The following is a 17,002-nucleotide window of genomic DNA, read 5'->3' as shown; positions in this document are numbered from 1 at the left end:
CACCGAGAGCTCTGACGCCTAGTGTACTGCTCCCGTGGTGGTAGTGGTTGAGCAACACGTCCTTACCCATCCCCACGCTGCAGGGGCATCACACAGCCTGCCATCCATGACACGGCGATCGTGTCCCACAGTCGTGGCCCGTCAAGTTCCCTAGTGTTGAAACGAAACATCATGCTGCGCCCGCCCCATGGACTGGTTACTGGTGGGTGGTGGCTGACCCCCTCGAGGGAGGGGTGACATTCTCGTCACCTAGGTTTTCGGGTGCTCTCGTCCAGTCCTTTGATAGGGATCGTTCCTGGATCTGGGGAACCTGCAGTAGTTCCCTCGAGTTGTGTCGAGTCATCCTCCATCTTCTGGAGATACCGCGTCGCCTGTGTTTTTTTCTTTTGCCGGCAGCATGGGTGGATGAAATATTCTACCTCTTCCTTCTCCTTTTGCAACCTTCTCTTTTCTTTTCGAGGCTGCGCTTCTTGAATACATCTTGAAGCAGTCAGACCACCTCGCTGGCTTTGGTGTTGTCTTTTTGCTCTTCACTTCAACTTCGTCTTTCACGCTTTGGGATTGCTGTCCCTGGCATTGTGTAAGACGCACGGCTCTGGTAGCCGGTGATTGTTAGACTCCAACCAGCCGGCGCTGTGTTTCTCTTCGACGACAGGCTTAGGACCTGTATTGCTTTTCAACTTCTAATCAATCTCTTTGATACCCTCCGGGCTGTTCCTCGCCATTCTCAACAGAGACAGCTCGTCGAACACCACACCTTTCGCCCAGCAACACCAACAGCAACCCGCTATCCCGAGCATGCTCACAACCACCTTCTCCTGACTTGACCAAACAACTGCTCTCTAATCTTCACCATGAACCGCCTCAACCTCTTCAACCGCGGCAACGCGGACACCACCACCACCAACAACAACAACAATCCCTATTCCGACACCACCCCTCTCTCCCCGCGCACCGCCAACAACAACCAAGACATCGAAGCCCAACCTCAGCAAGAAATGACCGAACGCGCCCCCGCCACCCCCGGCGGCGGGCGCTTCCTGCACCGCTTCCGCCCTCCGGTCCCCTCCTGGTTCAGCGCAGCCCCTCCGCCCTCCAACCGCAACAGCATGAACAACCCTCCCCGCGCGGGTGCGGCCGCGCCGACGCCCAACATGTCGCGGGCGGTGCGGAATAGCGCGCATCAGCGCCAGTCGGGAGGGTTCTTTGGCGGGTTTTTCGGGTTTGGCGGGCGGCCGGCGAGCAGTAATTACTCCGGGGAAGGGGTGGGAGGAGCGCCGGGGACGGTGGTTAACGGCACCGGTGGTCGTGGTGGGTATGGGTATTCGGGCAGGTATGGAGCGCTGCCGAGTCCGAAGAGTGAGGAGGGAGGGTATGGGACGTATGAGTATTACAGCGATTATGAAACTGAGGAGGAGGACAGCGATGATGATGGGAGGGGGGCACGGGGTGGTGGATATGGTGGGTTGGGAGAAGGGGAGTATCGGATTGGAGACGGAGAGTTGAATCTCCCCGGGGCGAGGCTAGACGTGCCTGGGCTGGAGAGGGAGGATCGGGAGCAAGCCGCGGCGGCGGTGGTGGGGGATGAGATTGTGGAGCCGTCGCCGGCGGTGGTGAGGACGGGGCGGCATGATGTGCGGAGACGGGAGCGGGAGAGGGAGAGGGAGAGGGAACGGGAAGGGAGGGAGCGGCGTCATAAGCATAGGCGGCATCGTCATAAGCATGGACATCGTCACCATTGCCATCGGGATGAGGGTGAGCGTGAGCACAGGAGAAGGAGGAGGAGGGAAGGGAAGGAAGGAGAAGATAGCCGCGAGAGGCGGGCTCATCGGTCGCGCAGGGAGCGCAGGGACGGCGAGTCGAGTTCCGGCAGCAGCGGCAGCGGCAGCGGCAGCAGCAGACACGGCGAGAGGCGGCATCGTCACCGGGATCATGACCGTCACCGTCATCATCATCATCATCATCATCATAAGCGGCGGCATCACGGAGCGAGGTCTGAAGGGGGCTCTTCGTCCTCGTCGTCCTCGCGCAGCCCGCCGAAGCACTTCCTCTTTTGCTTCCCCTGGATCGAGTCGAGCAAGATCCGAAACAAAGTCCTCTGGTGTTTTGTCTCGGGCTTGTTCGTGGCGCTGACCTTGTCTATCTGTAAGTCCTTCCCACCTCAACCCCAGGCATTATTATCATGATCTCAAACTAACACGACCCCTTCAGACCTCTCCCTCACCCTCACCCAGCCCACCTCCACCGAGTTCACCATCCTGATGGTCATCGTCCTCGGTCTCGCGACGCTCTTCTTCTGCCACTCGCTCATCCGCCTGGTCATGTTGATGATCAAGGAGCGGCGCAAGAAGCGGCAGCGCGAGCGCGGCCAGCTGAGCGACAGCGACGGCGGCAGCAGCGATCCCCGGGACAACCATCGCGACTGGTACCGCCGCCACCAGCCCGAGATGGTTGGTCCCACGACGGTTCCATTTGGCTACGACAACCAAGGGTACGCGCAGCCGGCGCAGCCCATCCCCGTGGTGCTGGTACAGGACGAGGAGGCGGCGGGGATCGAGAGCGAGGCGACCAAGACACAACCGCCGGCGTATGGAGTCTGGCGGGGTAGCGTGGTACGTAGAGAGACGTCTCCCAAGTAATCCATCATCCGCCAAATACAACATTGGGTTTCTAACACATCATCTTACGTATTTCTAGAGAGTCGACCCCGAGCGCATGTTCTGGGTGCGCAAAGAGCAGGTGACCACCATCCATCCCGGGCTCGGGTCCGAGGTGGAGAGCGCGGTGGCGTCGGTGGGAGGGATGACCAGCAATGGCAGCGCAAACGGGAGCACCACGGGGTCTTCTGGGGATGATTTGTATAGCGCCAGTGATGATGGAAGGACGCCGGCGACAGGAGCGGCCCGGCCGCCGTCGTACTCGTCGGATGACGGGGTCAGCTACGTGCTCGAGGCCAGGCCAAGATCGATTGCCCCGCCGCCGCCCGTGGCGTATCAACGGCCGCAGCAGCAGCCGCAGCAGCAGGGAGGTGAGTTCTTTGGGATGAGGGCTGGTTGGATTTGAGTTGAAGGGATGGGATGTAGATATTGATGATCTACGGATGATCTCTGGCAAGATATGAGCGACTTTTCCCCTCCCTCTCTCTTTCAATCTTGTATTTGTGTGTTGGATAATACTCCGTAATCATGTGTGGGATCACTCCGAGTTGGTCCACGCCATGGGATACTTCTGAGTACTCGTCCATACACATACCTCCGTACTGTCAACAAACATTAGGTGGTCTGTCTTCTGTCAGCCATCATCATCATCAACACATGTCCCTGGCTCCACGAAGTCCAGACAACATGGACTGACTGATCCGACTTTCTCTCCTTCTGCAGGACAATTCTCTGGAAGGACCCGTTTTGGCATCCCGAGCCGCGTGGCCGGATTCGCTCTTTGGGATGTTTTGGAGCGTGGTCTTTTTGGTCCGACAAGGTGCGGCGGCGTGGGTGGTGCAGGTGGTGAGGGCAAGGGTTGGGCTTGGAGGAGAGCGGGGTTTTGTTGGAGACGGAGGACCTGACGATTCCGTGGTGGGGCCAGAACTGACTCTGGGCTCTGAAATGATAACGCCGGGCCGGAGTTTGGTCGTTGTTTGTGCAATCCCTTGGGGGTTGGGGTTGTTATCTATGCTTAGCTGGTATTCTAACTATATCATAATTTTGTCCTCTCTATTTTATTTTTTATCTTACTGGTTATTTTTATTTTATTTTTTATTTTTTGTTCGCATTCTCTTTTCCTCATTTCCCCTCGTCGGCACTTCGGCCCTCTTGCTCTTCCCAGCCGGGCTGCGGCCCGTGCCTCGCATTGACCAATCACCTCTGGCGCGTCCCTCAAAAAGGGCTCGGGCCACGCAGCAGCCAGTCACGGGTCGTCTCTGCCCTCTTTCTGGTCCAATCCGGCAGAGGCATTGCATGACCTGCATGTGGGGTGCAGCCAATGACGCGCCTCTGGTGGGTCCGGCTCGCCAAGCCCAAGATTTTTTGGTCCATTTTTGCCCCCTGTTTTGCGAGGGTTTTTTTTTTGGTGTCCAAGACAGACAGAGATTGTGTTCTCCCCTCTCTCTGCCCTGGCCGACCTACACTAGGTGGTTGGGGCTGGATGCAGCAGTGCAGGAGAGTGAGGCACTGGTGCCGGGTGGTTTGGGTTCTTTTGCTGTCATGGGATACGGAGTCGGGAGTACTTTGTAGTGTATTGTTGCAATGTGATCCGTCTTGCCGAAGAACGGAAGCCGCTGGACATTGGCTACGAAGTCGTTACCCTCTTACTCTTAGGGTTCCGGGTCCAGAGTGACTTCAGAGGTACTTTGCGGATCCACCGTGGCCCGACAATCCCCCGCCATCACCAAGCCAAATTCCCTGCCACCACGTGTCCCGAAGCCCGGACCCCGCAGCGAAACGCTGGTCACTTGCTTGTCCCTCCTGTCCACGGGCCGTGTCCAGTGCGATTGCGAGGCAGGAGAAAACCCGCTGGCTCCACTGGCCTTTCTCTTGCCCACTGCCTGCCGCATCTCTTTCTTGTCTTGCCCTCTGCCCTGCAAAAAACGAGACCCACCAGGCAAAGGCTCGGCTCCCCCGCCTCCTGCGCCCACACCCCCCGGCTTTTCTTCTCTCTCTTTTCCTCCCACATCAGCCTCCCCCCATTCTCGCATTCACAAACATCCGGGTGTCGTGTCGTTGGTGAAGGAAGTCGGTCTCGTTGATCTGTTGCAAAGAACGGTCGGTTGTTGGAGCCGGGCAGCAAGCAGGAAGCAAACAAACAAGACATCAAACACTTCGTCGACGCCAGGATTCTTCTCTCGAGTTCCTGTCAGGGTCTTTCTTTTCTCTCCTATTTCTTTTTCCATTCCACTCCTTGTCTTCAAGGTCAGTCCTCCACCGTCCCTCCTCCCCTTCCCCTCCCCCCTCTCTCGAGACTCTCACCGGTCTCCGGCATCCTACCCTTGGGAGACAGGGCATGGCATCCTGCGCGCATCGACATGACGGCGGCGAAGGCGGCCGCGTCCATCCTTAAGTAACCCGGTCCGGGCCGTCAAGGTGCGCACGTCGCCTGCTCCTCGAGGAGGCGTCGGGCTCTGCGGGATTGGACGTGCGCATTATTATTGCTCGCTCTTCCGTCGACCGGTCAAGCTGCGGAACGACTCCGCCGCCGCAACCTCGCTGAGCGAAAGTCTGGTTTGCGACAGTCAAAACAGGCACGTGGCAAATAAGGAGGTTTGGGGGTCGGTTTTGTTTGTGCGCTCGCGACGTCCGGCAACGTCATTTGTTGCTCCGTCGTGCGTCCCGGCATGTCGGGTCCGGTCGGGTTGCACAAGACCACACCCTCCTGCGGCCTGGTCCGCATCCGCCTCCGGCCGACGGGTCCGCCCCCGATGTCCAGTCAGACGCCGCGCCACGCCGACGTGTCGCGAAAGGTTTCTCAAACCAAGAACACCACAACGCCACCGTCGCCGCCGCCGACACTGTCGCTGTCGTTCGCATGCCTGTCTCCGATGGGAAACCGGATGAATTTATATAGTGCAAACATGGCTTGTCAACCATAATATGCTAACCCCCCCTCCAGACATACCTCCACAATGACTCTTGCTCACCACCACAAGAGCCGCGCCTGCTACAAGTGCGGCGACCTCGGCCACCAGGCTGACCAGTGCGCCTCGCCTCACCGTCTCTGCTACAACTGTTCGTCAGCCTGCATCTCCCGAATACCTGGACGCCCGTCGCTAACGTTCACTCCAGGCAAGCAGCCGAACCATGAGTCCAACGAGTGCCCCATGCCCCGCACTACCAAGGCCAAGCAGTGCTACCACTGCCAGGGTGTGGGTCACGTCCAGGCCGAGTGCCCGACCCTCCGCCTGAGCGGCGGCGCCAACCGCTGCTACAACTGCGACGCTGTCGGCCACATTGCTGTATGTGTCGATCCCGTTTAGAGTCTCCTTGATAATTCCTTCGCCGCTGACTCTGGCCCCTAGCGCAACTGCCCCAACCCCCCCGTTCCCGGCCTCGCTAGGGGTCCCATCCGCGGCGGCTTTGCTCACGGCCGTGGCGGCTTTGTGGGTGGTGCCCGCCATGCTACTTGCTACAAGTGCGGCGGCCCCAACCACTTTGCCCGTGACTGCCAGGCCCAGGCCATGAAGTGCTATGCCTGCGGCAAGCTCGGTCACATCTCGCGCGACTGCACGGCTCCCGGCGGCGGTCCTCTCAACACCGCCGGCCGGACCTGCTACACATGCGGCAAGGTTGGCCACATCTCTCGCGAGTGCACCGAGGGTCCTGCCAACACCAACGGCGAACAAAAGAACGAGGCCGATGTCAACGGCAACGCTGCCCCTGCCGCCGCTCCTCAGCCCATCGCTCCCCCCGCCGTCAGCGCCCCGGTGGCCTAAGCGTCCCTCGGCCTCACGGTTTTTCGCCGCCCTCATCCGTTCACTCTCCTGGGGCAGCCTCGCACTACTTCTCACTCCTTTTTGTTTTCTATGTCTCGGTCCATACATCTCACTCGCATGTTTTCGCACGCTCTGGACATGGGTCAGGACACGAAACACGACACGACATGGGGGTTTCTTCCACGGCGTTCTCGGTTCCGGCTCGCATCACTATTGGGCTCATTTTGACTCTTGTCTGGACAAGCATGATGAAATGGACAGCATAATGGGTTCGTCGCTCGTCACTACGCGCGTCGCGTTCCCCATCTCTCCATTCCACTTGGGCTGTACTGTCCAGGTGGGATAATCAATCATCCCTTTTTCCCGATTTCCTTTTTTTTTCCTTCATTTTCCGCTCCCCCCTTTTTCAACGGGCTTCTTCCCCTCTACCTTCCTAGACGCGGTTTGGACACCAGCAACCTTTTCAGTGATACCCCCCCTTTGGAACGGAACGCACACAAAGCAAAGCAAGCACACGCAAAGACGTCGGAGATGGTGTTTGTCGAGGAGGCGCTTGGAACAGGAAAAGCAAGGCTTCTTCTTTTTCCTGGGTAAAAGAAAAGATACACGGGCACAACAAAGCAACATGTGTAGGGCGCGGTACGAGGCAGGACCAGATCGGTCGGTAGTCGTCGCGGTCGTTGGGAAAAATAACGCGAAAAGATAACAAGCAAGGCACACAAAAAAAGAAGAGGGGGCGTTTTTTAAGTTTTTCTTCTGTCTGTGGTGGTAGGAAGGAAGGGACGTGTGGACGTGGCGCGTTGAAAATGGTAGAAGATGTGGATGATGATGATGATGATGTTCAGTTGTGTGTGTGAGAGGTGTGTGTCTGTGTGTGGTGTGTGTGCCGTGGTGATGATGTTGATGTTGATGAGGTTTTGTTGTTATGCGATGGTGCCGGCGGTGTGTGATGTGATGGTGGCTGAGCAAAGTCAGGTAGGTGAGTATTGGGTTCAGGTACCAGTCCCCTCCCCTCTCTCCTCCTCCAGCGCTCCATCGAGGATCTCGAAGTCCATTTCATCCTGACTGAAAGCCCACCTCATCGGCCTGGCATGGCATCTATATCAGGTGTTGGGCAGGTAGGTACCGAGGGGTAGGTGGTGACAGGCAGATTTGACACATTCATTGTTGATCCAGTGCTGGCAGGTAAGAAAACCTTCCAACCCCATCAAAGAGACATTGCTATTTCCCATGCAGTTAGTTGGGCATGCGGAGGTTGTGTTTGTGGTGATCCTCCGGTCGGTACCTGGGTAGGTAAGGTAGGTAGCTCAAGACAGAGGGGGTAGATCAGGAAGGTCGGTACTTTAGTTGGTGCCGGGGAGGTATATAGATACCTAAGGTAGGTAAGGTAGGTTGATGCTATTACCTAGGTAAACAGACACAGCCCCGGGAAGATGAGTCTCAACTCGAGCCGAGTTAGACCTGATGGTTCACCGATTTAGGTGGTTGTATCGACATAGCTAGACGAAAAGAAGATTCTATCCATTTGTATATCTGTACCTAAGGGACTTGTATAAGCCAAGTAATGGCATGGAAGGGGATGTACTCCCTGTTGGTTGGTTAGTTGCTTGCTTATTTGCTTGCTTGCTTGAGACCTTTCAAGCAGGGATTTCTGTATACTAGAAGTGCCTACATACGTAGACCGGGTGTTGGGGCACTCCAGCCTTGAGAGAAAATACTAGCTCTTATTATTAAGTCATAACTTGGGTGGGGTGAGGAACCTGAATTGGGATTGGATAGTCGCTGGTTGTCCCGTGCTCTCGAGACCATATTGGTGGTGGTGGTGGTGCTGGTTATGCTCATACTGGCTCTGAACTACGAAAGCTACTTCAGGTATCTACTAATCCCAGGAGGAGGGATCTTGAATATATGCTCTTGATGTTGGTTGAGGTTGGAGGTTGTGTGGCCTGTATGTATGGGGGGAGGTGGATTCTTAAGTGTCTTTGCCTGCTCGTGTTCGTTCGTCGTTCGACGACGAGTTACCTGGTTCTCCTCTCGTCCAAGCGTCAGGCACTTAGGTGTCTGGGAATGCCTTGTACCGTGAAGCACCTCTCGAGCATATAATGTCTCTGACTTTAGACCAGACCAGGCCATGCCAGATCTAAGCTGCCCTGCTCTGTATTGCGCTGTCTTGTCTTGTCTTGTCTTGTCCCGCCCGTCTCCAACGGCCTAGCGACGTCTTCTCCAAGGTCAAGCTGTCATTCCGCAATCCAGATGCTTAACCCGTGGCTCTGCCATCCGCAAGCTCATGGAACTACCAAAGACATACCAGGTCATAAGGATAAATACCATATGCTAGAGAGAATATCATACAACACGAGAGCTAACATTTGGAACCTAGTTGTCTCTTGACACTCCCTCCAGAGACGCTCTTACTTACTATCCTCATTCCCATCACGAGCAAACACCGTCCTTTCATCTCTTTTCATCAAATGATATGACCCACCTCCTAGACTGCTACCTCCTCCTCTTTCTCCTCCTCCTCATCACGTCCCACCACTATCATCCTTTCTCATCCTAAAACCCCCGAGTTGCTATTGTTGATATTACCTATCTGCCTCCTCCTCCGCCTCCTCCTCCAAAATCCTAAACCCCCCCCAAGGCGAACTCGCCACCAACCACCCCCTCGCCTGCTCACCCTCCCCTTCTCCTTCCAGACGCTCCGTATTACCACCAACACCGACCTCCCCGACCCGCCGCCGCTCAACGCGCAACCACCCCTTCCTCTGCCCCGTCGTCACGGCAACGAGCGGGGGGTGTTGATTCCTAGTTCTTGTGTTTGTTGTTGTATTTTCACCGCTGCCGCTGGACCATGTGAAGGAGGGAACTGAAGAGGAAGAAGAGGATGAGGAAGGGGGAGAAAGGAGGATAGTACCCCACCACTCTCGCGCGTGGCTTTTGTGCTTGCGGGAGTAGAGCATGTAGGTTTCGAGGGATGCGAGGAGGGTGGGGATGCTGGGGATGTTGGCGGTGGCGGCGGTACCGTTGGCCGTGGTGGTGGAAGAAGTGAATGGGTTCGGCGGGCGGATGACGTGGACGTGTTCCAGGTCTGATAGACGGAGGGGCCTGCTTCCGGGGCGGGGGCGGATGGTGGGTATTGTTGTCGTCGTGGTCGTCGCCGTTGTTGTTGTTGCTGCTGTTGTAGTTGTTGCTGTCCCTGCACCCGTCGCACTATGCCCAGTCGTAGCTGTACCCGTAGCCGTAGCAGGAGGGACAGACACGGGCACGGCCCCCGGCGCCGCGACGACGACGTCCTCATACGGCCTCGTCGCCAACAATCGCAGGGGATCAAACCCCCCCTCACAGTCAATGATTGTCACGGCTTTTCCGTGCGGCGGGGCGACCAGTGTCGCGATGAGCTGGTAGAGCAGGGCGTGGTGACACGGGCCTGTGATGCCAACGGTCGGGGAGTGGGTAGAGCGCAGGTGCAGGGCGGCGAGGCGGTTGAGGGGGGCGAAGGGGAAGATGGGGAAGCGGGGAGCGTCGGGGTGGAGGGGGAGGAGGGAAGGAATGGGGTTGGAGATGGTGGTGGTGGAAGTGAGGTTGGGGGCGTTGGTGGTGGTGGAGGTGATGAGGTGGGCGCGGAGGGCGGCGAGGACCTGTGTTGTTTGTTGTGTTAGTTATATGGTATGAGGTGGATGTATATGGTGTTGAGAAAGGTTAAGATATTTTGGGACTGAAGGCAGCATCCATCTTTTTTTCTTCTTTCCATCCGTCAAACATTGATCATTCCTCACCGCATCACATCAATCCCAGCCCAAACAATCGCCTCAACTCAAAAACTCACCTCATCCAAACTCGTCTCTTCCACGTCCCCAAGCAACCTCGCCCCCACCACCGCCGGCGCCAGCGAGGTAGGACGCATCACGATCCGGCACCAAAGAAACGCAAGAAGAACACCGCCGATCCAATCCCTCAATCAAAAAATGGCGCCCCCCTGCCCGAGCTTCCCCGCGCACCACCTCCCCGTGGCAGCGCAACTCGGCCCCGACGGCAAGGCGCGCAAGACGGCGGACGGCAAGCCGATCGACCTGGCGCGCGATTGCGAGCTTTTCGGGCTGGTGCAGTACGAGTGCGTCGTGAGCCGGCCCGAGGTTCCCGAGAGTCCGGTGCAGTGCTGGCCTGTGCACCGGTGGTTTCGGAGGTGGGTTTCTCTTTTTCTTTTCGCTCGATTTATCTCTGGTCAAGATCTGGGTTGATGTGTTTGCATGAGAGCGAGAGGAGGAGGGGTTGAGAGATGGAGGGGTTTTGGTTGTGTGTTGCTCAAGGTCTTGATTGGCGACGTTGATTTGTTGTTCCATGGGATTGATGATGACAATTTTCCAGGTGTCAAGACAAAAAAGGAACTTTTACGGTAGAAACGACGGCTTGGGAGGGAACCGCTTCTCCTGGAAGCTCAACGGCTTCGAGGACATGACATGGAGTCATGTCCACACAACCACTACGCTCTCCAGCTTAGATCGAGAGTCATCCTTAAGTCAAATTGACTCTCTCTCACCCACGCAAGTGAATTGACTGCATCAGTTGTTTGTCCACCTCCGTCTATTGCCTTGTCCTATGTACCTCTCGTTACTCTACACGCCCACACTCCATGCGCCCGAAACAACTGCTTTTTCTCCCCCTTTCATCGTTCAGCGGTTCCGTCCAAGATGGATCGTCACAATCGCCCCGTTAATCCTCTTGTCAGTTCGTCTACCGCCCTTGCCTGGCAGCACGCTCCTCCTCCAGCTTGCGGTAGTAGTTGTCGCGGGCGTTGACGCGCGGCACGTGGAAGCCGTACCTAGATGCAGGGGGAAGTATGTTTGTTAGATGACAGGTTCTCGTTCGGGATGTGCCGGATCATGCATGGTTGATGAGCTTGATGGGAGGGTGGTGGTTTAGAGATTGGGAAATTGAGGGTTTATTCGTACCAGAAGGCATTGGCCATGACGACGCCGAGACCTAGACACAGACATTCATTGTTAGCTCAGCTTCCGTCAAAGACGATGACCCCTCTCTTCCCTGTGACGCAAGCCGGGCAAGAAAGAGAACAACCAGACAAGACTTACCAATAGCAACGCTCAGGTCCGTGATGAGGCCCCGGCGGAGCATCTGCAATGGGTTCTCCCGTCAGCAATCGGTCCTGCTCACTTATCCCCCCGACCAACCCTATGACGTCCAGGCCGAAGCTCCTCCTCCCGATATCCGAGCAGGTAGGTGGGTGGGACACCAAGCATTGGCCGCAACCAATCCTCCGGGACTGAGGCGCACGTACACCAACGATGGGCTGCATTTTGGAAGCTTATATTCGGAGAGGCGAGCGCGTCGAGACTTTTTCTTTCGTTTGGCAGTTCTCGGAGGGGCGAGGGGTGGTGTTGATGCAAGAAGGAATCGGGGATCGGGAGTGGTGCGGTGTTTGGACGGGCTTTCTGGCGAATTGGAGCTTCCAGAATGACCTGATGCGACGGCGAAGCTTGCCGAGCTGCACGTGACTTTCGTGGTGGGAGGGTTGTAAGTTACGTTGTAGCAGAAAACGCCAAGGCAGGGAAGGAGAACGCGGACATGGCGGGGCATTTCCCCTAGAATACGGAAAACTTACGCCTTGCCATGTCAACGGCTCACCTGAGAGGGAACTGACGCCTTGAATGAACGTGCAACATACAGAATGAGAGATGGCTGCCGGAAAGTAGACCTCTGGGTACAGAGATAAGTTACGGCTCCTTGGTCGACCCAAACCACCATCAGGTCCCCCAACCTCAACCCGATATCCAGGTGATGAGATCGGTCCTCGACAGTTGACCGAGCACGTTGACAGCCAACCGTGAACGTATGTATGCCTACACATGCGGATAACCAGTTCCTCTCAAGCACTGGGCAGGTATGTGTGGAGGTAGGTCAAAGGGTTTTCTCTGAACTCCGAGTCCTGAGGGTCCAAGGTTACCTGAGCTATGTCATCTCAGTCATACAAAAGGGTAGTCTCAGGGATCTGACTGGATGCCAATCATTACCATGGGACGAGGAACTTCCCCTGGACCTCGCCGGTTATTGTAATAGAGAACTGCCATAAAATAGCTGCTCCGTATTGGTTTCTCTTCCGGTCATCACCTCCATGCAAGACGAGCCAATGGCTGCATCACCACGACTTCTGTTTCTCGAGGACATAACAAGCTGCCGTCGAAAGGCGCTTCGGCCCGCAGCAACCCTACCAACAACCGATGAAAAAACGTCGCATAGGTAACCAACGGCGGCATTTGTCTGCAAGCATGACGTCGTTGGGCCTGCTATCCGCATTGTACGGCGTCAAGCAGCACGACTACGGCGTGCGCATACAGCATACCGAAGGTTGGACCAGAAATAGAAGATCTGAGGTTGCAGCTGGGGGGCACGAGCGCGCGGGTCCCTGAGGATCGGCGTCGGCGGCGGCAACCCGTTGGCGCTGCTGTAACCTCCTGAGGGTGATGCATGTCGCAGCCAGAGGGTATGATTTGGGGACACAGGAGTCAGCAAGAGCTTTCCATTCTGACTACCAAATACTCTTGGAGCTGCGGCGTATCGTGGTCTTTCATCGGTTGTCTCCATCGATGAGAATAGCATGGGCAGTGCTTCAGCGGTGCTACTGTCTGTGTCGTCGTCGCGTGGAGAGGAGGCATCTGGAGGTTGTTTGTCATCATGCTAGATGAGGTGGCTGAGCCACTTCCAGTCTGAGGTGGTCACTGTGCTGAAGGATGGAAGCAAATATGGAACCATGGTCCATTGGCGATCGTTTGGTTTGATACAGGCAGCTTCAAAGCTTTATTTATAATAGTTTCTAGGTAGATCCGCTGGATAGGATCGCAAGGAACAGAAGGATTCCAGTCAAGCGTTTCGAGGCTCCCGGTGTTCCTGCATGTCCGCGCACTGCATCGAACATCTCCCGGCGGATCGCTCGGTGGTGACTGTGTCATGACCCGGACTCGAGATCCCTTTTTCACTTCATCAAAGACGTTTCGCCAAGGGAAAGAGATGACGACAGATTCAAGGGGTTGAAAGCCACAAGCCCATCCTTGTTGTGATCCAATCCATTTTGGGACTTTTGAAACCGCCAAAATTGCGGGGGGTGTTGACGGGACTTGTGATGCCTTTTGCGGTCACTCCTTCAATGCAGGGACCCGGACCAGCACACGGCACAACCTTTCTGCGACAGGTTGTGAAGAAGTCAGCCTTGGCCGTCGCTCTCCCGAAGATTGGAACGCTCTCTGGTTACATGTAAATGGCGTCTCTACACGACGCTCCTGTCGTGCTTCAGAGACCGATCTTTTTACTCTCCTCTTCCTGAGACATCGTGAGGCAGTCCGTCAGCCTTGAACCCCGGCCAGCGGCCAATCTCGCCTTGTGGGGCGCGCCTTGGAGCCCCTGTGCGTGGAACACGCAAGGAAAATTCGTAACTAGCGTAGGTACGGAGTAGTCAACCAGTTCGGATGGCGTCTAGGAACCCGCTGACACAAAAGGGTGCGTGAGGAAAAGCCGTTCGGACGAAGGTTCACTGGTTATCGCTGCCCCCCAAGAGAGATTGTCGATCATCAACAAAATCAACCCGACCGACAGACACTTCCTGCGGGGACGCAACGGGTTTGTTACCGGGTTTGTATAAAGTCCCAGAAGCGCGGAACAGGAGAGCGGGGAGTGACCGTGCAACAGGTAAATTGCACAACAATGGGGTCTTTTCTATATCGAGACTGGGTATGGCGTGCACTACGGAGGAGGGGAAACTCACGACTTGGAATGTCCAGAGTACGTACAAGCCAGATGTAGAGTGACATCGCGGGGTTCTTGCAGATGACAACTCGACACCAACTGGAGAGTTATTGTTTCTGTGAACCGCTGAGATTCTCGTGAGTGAGTACCTCGAGATGAGTACAAAAAGAATGATTCCAAAGGATGGAATCAGGTCAGCCAAAACTCGGGGATGTTACGAGGCCGATGGAAGCGGCTGATGACAGGGGAATTGAGCAACTCGAGAGCCACAGTGAAGGAATCGTGGGCTTAAGATCCTTTCTTTTGGACTCCCGGTTTCGTCTCAACAATTCTCAGCTCAAGCCCTTGCCCAGACGGAGTCAAGGACCTCAACACCACCCAGCCGGTATCACCGCTAAGCGTGTACACCTCATCATCCATTAGCATGGGAACCCAGAATGGAAGACACAAGTTGGAGCAGTCGATGACATGTCCGGGTGCAGCTTCCACACCTCAGGAACACTGTGACTGGCAGATCCACAAGGCGTGCCGGGAGCTGCAGGAACAACCCAGGGGCGGTGCAGCCAGCCCGGAATTAGGGACTGCAGCGGGTAGGTGGGCCTCCCCTAGCCGCTCCCCCAGACCAGCCATTGAACCACCGTGCCCTCCCTGGCCCAACTCCTTCCCGTTAAAACATCTGACATTCCCACCTCCGCCCTAGCTTCCAGAAAGGCGCCGTCTTTCCTTCCGCCCTCCACTCGCTTGCACACCTAGCGAAAGGTGACAACCACTCGGCAGAGTAAAAAGTCTCTAGGACTCGAGGGTTGACCTCATTCTTTTCCCATTCATTCTCTTCTACACTTCACACTTCACAGGTTTGCAGTCCATTCTCCTCGTTTCGAGACTGCACCTCCACGCTCTCTAGCCTGTTATTCTCTTTCACTCGCTCACTTGAACCAAAACTCACACACCACCTCCAATTCTCACGGGAACACCTGCGACCACTCATTTCGCACCGTCTCACCACTCACACTCGCCTCGCACTCTCGGCTCGACGACAGACAACTCAAAATCCTCACCGGATTCCCGTGTTCGAGTGTTTGACCGAGATACCACGTGTTCCTGCCGGCAATTGAGTTGCCGATTTCGTCTTGACCACTTCTCTTCTCTCACAGCAACCCATCATGGTCCGCATCTCAGCACTGGCCGCCCTCTCGTTGGCGGCTCTCGCCTCGGCGCAAACCATTGACTCTCTGGATCCTTGCGGCGTATGTACCGCCAAGTCTCCTTTGCATGGCCTTGTCCTGTCTGGAGTCGAGACTGACTTTCCCCTAGCAAACATGCTACCAAAACGCTCTCAACAACGCAGGGGCTCTAGCATGTGCCGCCATGGACTTTGCCTGCCTTTGCCCTAACGCCGACTTCCATAACTCCATCTGGGACTGTGCCCAAAACGCATGCCCCCCTGGCTATGCTTCGACGGTCGCTACTGCTGCGCGAGTTCAGTGTGCAAGTAAGTCTGGTATGCAAAACAGGCTGAGGGCGGTGCACAGCTGACACAATGCTCAGCCGTTGCTCCGGATGTTGGCCTGCCGCCTGAGCGCGAGCCCGAGCCCGAGCCCCCGGCCGAGGCTCCGCCTGCCACTACCGAGACACCAGAAGAACCAGCCACGACCGAGACGCCGGAAACGACAAGCACAGACGTGAGTGCACCAGCTTGGGGAGCGCCATGGTGCCTTGACTGACCGTACTTGGTAGTCCAAGACTTCAACCTCGACGAGCGAGGCCACCTCTACCTCAACCGAAGCTGCCGCGAAACCAACGAAAACCTCGAAGCCTGCTGAGGAAACCAAGCAAGCGACCCCAACTACGTCAGCTGCTCCGGAGGAGACGTCCTCGGATGATCTGTCTGATGAGACCCCAGCGGCCGGTGGCCTCGGAGAAGCCGCCAAGATCGGCATTGGTGTTGGCATCAGCGCGGTTGTGATTGGTCTGGCGGCCGTCGTTGCTTGGTTCATGCTGCGCCGCCGCCGCGAAAACAAGACCTCGGCCAGGATCGACCGGTTCAAGATCTCCCACCCCATGCCCAACAGCGAGCACGCCCAGACATACAACAACGCCGAGTACGACATTGGCGATCTCGAGATGAAGAGCCAGCGGTACGAAGACATGCTCCCTCGGACAGAGCCAAGGCAGATGGTCTAAGAGAGCCTCGCGCTTTTGGCCCTCCCGGAGGCCTACTGCAGGCCGGTGCGGAGGGGAGCGTCCACATAAGCCGATAAGACGTCCGAAGATGAGAACAGGGAAGCCGCACACCCTGCAGCAACCGCACACAGCAAAAAGAGGAGTTGTGCTGTCGATGCGCAGGATGATCAACGCCGCGGTTTCTCAGAGGAGATGGTCGGCGGTAGCACAATAGCAGGTCATTGTGTCTCGAGCATCGCTGGTTGACCGTCTCGAATGTCGAAATGTTTGAAGCACTGCGTTGGAAGGTTGGGAAATACCATGAGGAAGAGGATCATGGAGCCAGAGCTCCTGGGTGGTTCATTGATTGGCGCCAGGTGTCGAGGGAACTATGGGTTTGCCAGGTTTTTATTTGCATCGAATTTTATACCAGCTGGTCGCTTGATGATTCAAAAAGAAACAAGTCTTTTTTCTATTTGTACATATTTTGGACCTCTGACAACAGCTAGACGCAAACCGTTGCAGTCCTGGTATTGATACAACAAGATATCCGCACGTTGACCGTGACGAAGTGAGGTCAGGATTGAGTCAGGCGTTGGCAGTTCGGTGCCGCCGGTGCTCCCTCCCGTGCTATCCCAGACGTGAGAAGTCCCAGACACGAGGTGT

At 56.2% G+C, this 17,002-nt stretch overlaps 8 protein-coding genes across 8 annotated transcripts; 6 read left to right on the top strand and 2 right to left on the bottom strand.

Moving 5' to 3' along the window:
- Positions 1–854: 854 nt before the first annotated feature.
- Positions 855–3,063, top strand: VTJ04DRAFT_9629 (uncharacterized protein; the record flags this gene model as incomplete). Its single annotated transcript, XM_069368197.1, has 3 exons — positions 855–2,145; positions 2,212–2,612; positions 2,698–3,063. 3 exons carry the CDS (start codon positions 855–857, stop codon positions 3,061–3,063), a joined length of 2,058 nt encoding a protein of 685 aa, XP_069214365.1.
- Positions 3,064–5,326: 2,263 nt separating this feature from the next.
- On the top strand, positions 5,327–6,421 carry VTJ04DRAFT_9628 (uncharacterized protein; the record flags this gene model as incomplete). Its single annotated transcript, XM_069368196.1, has 4 exons — positions 5,327–5,511; positions 5,602–5,717; positions 5,775–5,944; positions 6,008–6,421. The coding sequence occupies 4 exons, from the start codon at positions 5,327–5,329 to the stop codon at positions 6,419–6,421; spliced, it is 885 nt and encodes a 294-aa protein (XP_069214364.1).
- Positions 6,422–9,006: 2,585 nt separating this feature from the next.
- VTJ04DRAFT_9627 (uncharacterized protein) lies at positions 9,007–10,325 on the bottom strand (the record flags this gene model as incomplete). Its single annotated transcript, XM_069368195.1, has 2 exons — positions 9,007–10,059; positions 10,248–10,325. 2 exons carry the CDS (start codon positions 10,323–10,325, stop codon positions 9,007–9,009), a joined length of 1,131 nt encoding a protein of 376 aa, XP_069214363.1.
- Positions 10,326–10,386: 61 nt separating this feature from the next.
- VTJ04DRAFT_9626 (uncharacterized protein) lies at positions 10,387–10,877 on the top strand (the record flags this gene model as incomplete). The annotated part of the gene is made up of 2 exons (XM_069368194.1): positions 10,387–10,604; positions 10,787–10,877. The coding sequence occupies 2 exons, from the start codon at positions 10,387–10,389 to the stop codon at positions 10,875–10,877; spliced, it is 309 nt and encodes a 102-aa protein (XP_069214362.1).
- A 275-nt stretch (positions 10,878–11,152) lies between these two features.
- Positions 11,153–11,732, bottom strand: VTJ04DRAFT_9625 (uncharacterized protein; the record flags this gene model as incomplete). The annotated part of the gene is made up of 4 exons (XM_069368193.1): positions 11,153–11,240; positions 11,371–11,401; positions 11,509–11,551; positions 11,715–11,732. 4 exons carry the CDS (start codon positions 11,730–11,732, stop codon positions 11,153–11,155), a joined length of 180 nt encoding a protein of 59 aa, XP_069214361.1.
- A 2,904-nt stretch (positions 11,733–14,636) lies between these two features.
- Positions 14,637–15,288, top strand: VTJ04DRAFT_9624 (uncharacterized protein; the record flags this gene model as incomplete). The annotated part of the gene is made up of 2 exons (XM_069368192.1): positions 14,637–14,763; positions 14,960–15,288. 2 exons carry the CDS (start codon positions 14,637–14,639, stop codon positions 15,286–15,288), a joined length of 456 nt encoding a protein of 151 aa, XP_069214360.1.
- Positions 15,289–15,336: 48 nt separating this feature from the next.
- On the top strand, positions 15,337–16,357 carry VTJ04DRAFT_9623 (uncharacterized protein; the record flags this gene model as incomplete). Its single annotated transcript, XM_069368191.1, has 4 exons — positions 15,337–15,420; positions 15,488–15,665; positions 15,722–15,855; positions 15,911–16,357. 4 exons carry the CDS (start codon positions 15,337–15,339, stop codon positions 16,355–16,357), a joined length of 843 nt encoding a protein of 280 aa, XP_069214359.1.
- A 255-nt stretch (positions 16,358–16,612) lies between these two features.
- On the top strand, positions 16,613–16,981 carry VTJ04DRAFT_9622 (uncharacterized protein; the record flags this gene model as incomplete). Its single annotated transcript, XM_069368190.1, has 2 exons — positions 16,613–16,866; positions 16,918–16,981. 2 exons carry the CDS (start codon positions 16,613–16,615, stop codon positions 16,979–16,981), a joined length of 318 nt encoding a protein of 105 aa, XP_069214358.1.
- Positions 16,982–17,002: the final 21 nt, after the last annotated feature.

Source organism: Mycothermus thermophilus (assembly GCF_041956435.1).
Source record: "Mycothermus thermophilus strain CBS 625.91 unplaced genomic scaffold VTJ04scaffold_7, whole genome shotgun sequence".
Classification (NCBI taxonomy): domain Eukaryota; kingdom Fungi; phylum Ascomycota; class Sordariomycetes; order Sordariales; family Chaetomiaceae; genus Mycothermus; species Mycothermus thermophilus.
The sequence above is the reverse complement of the archived record's forward strand: the minus strand, read 5'-3'. Positions and strand labels throughout refer to the sequence as shown.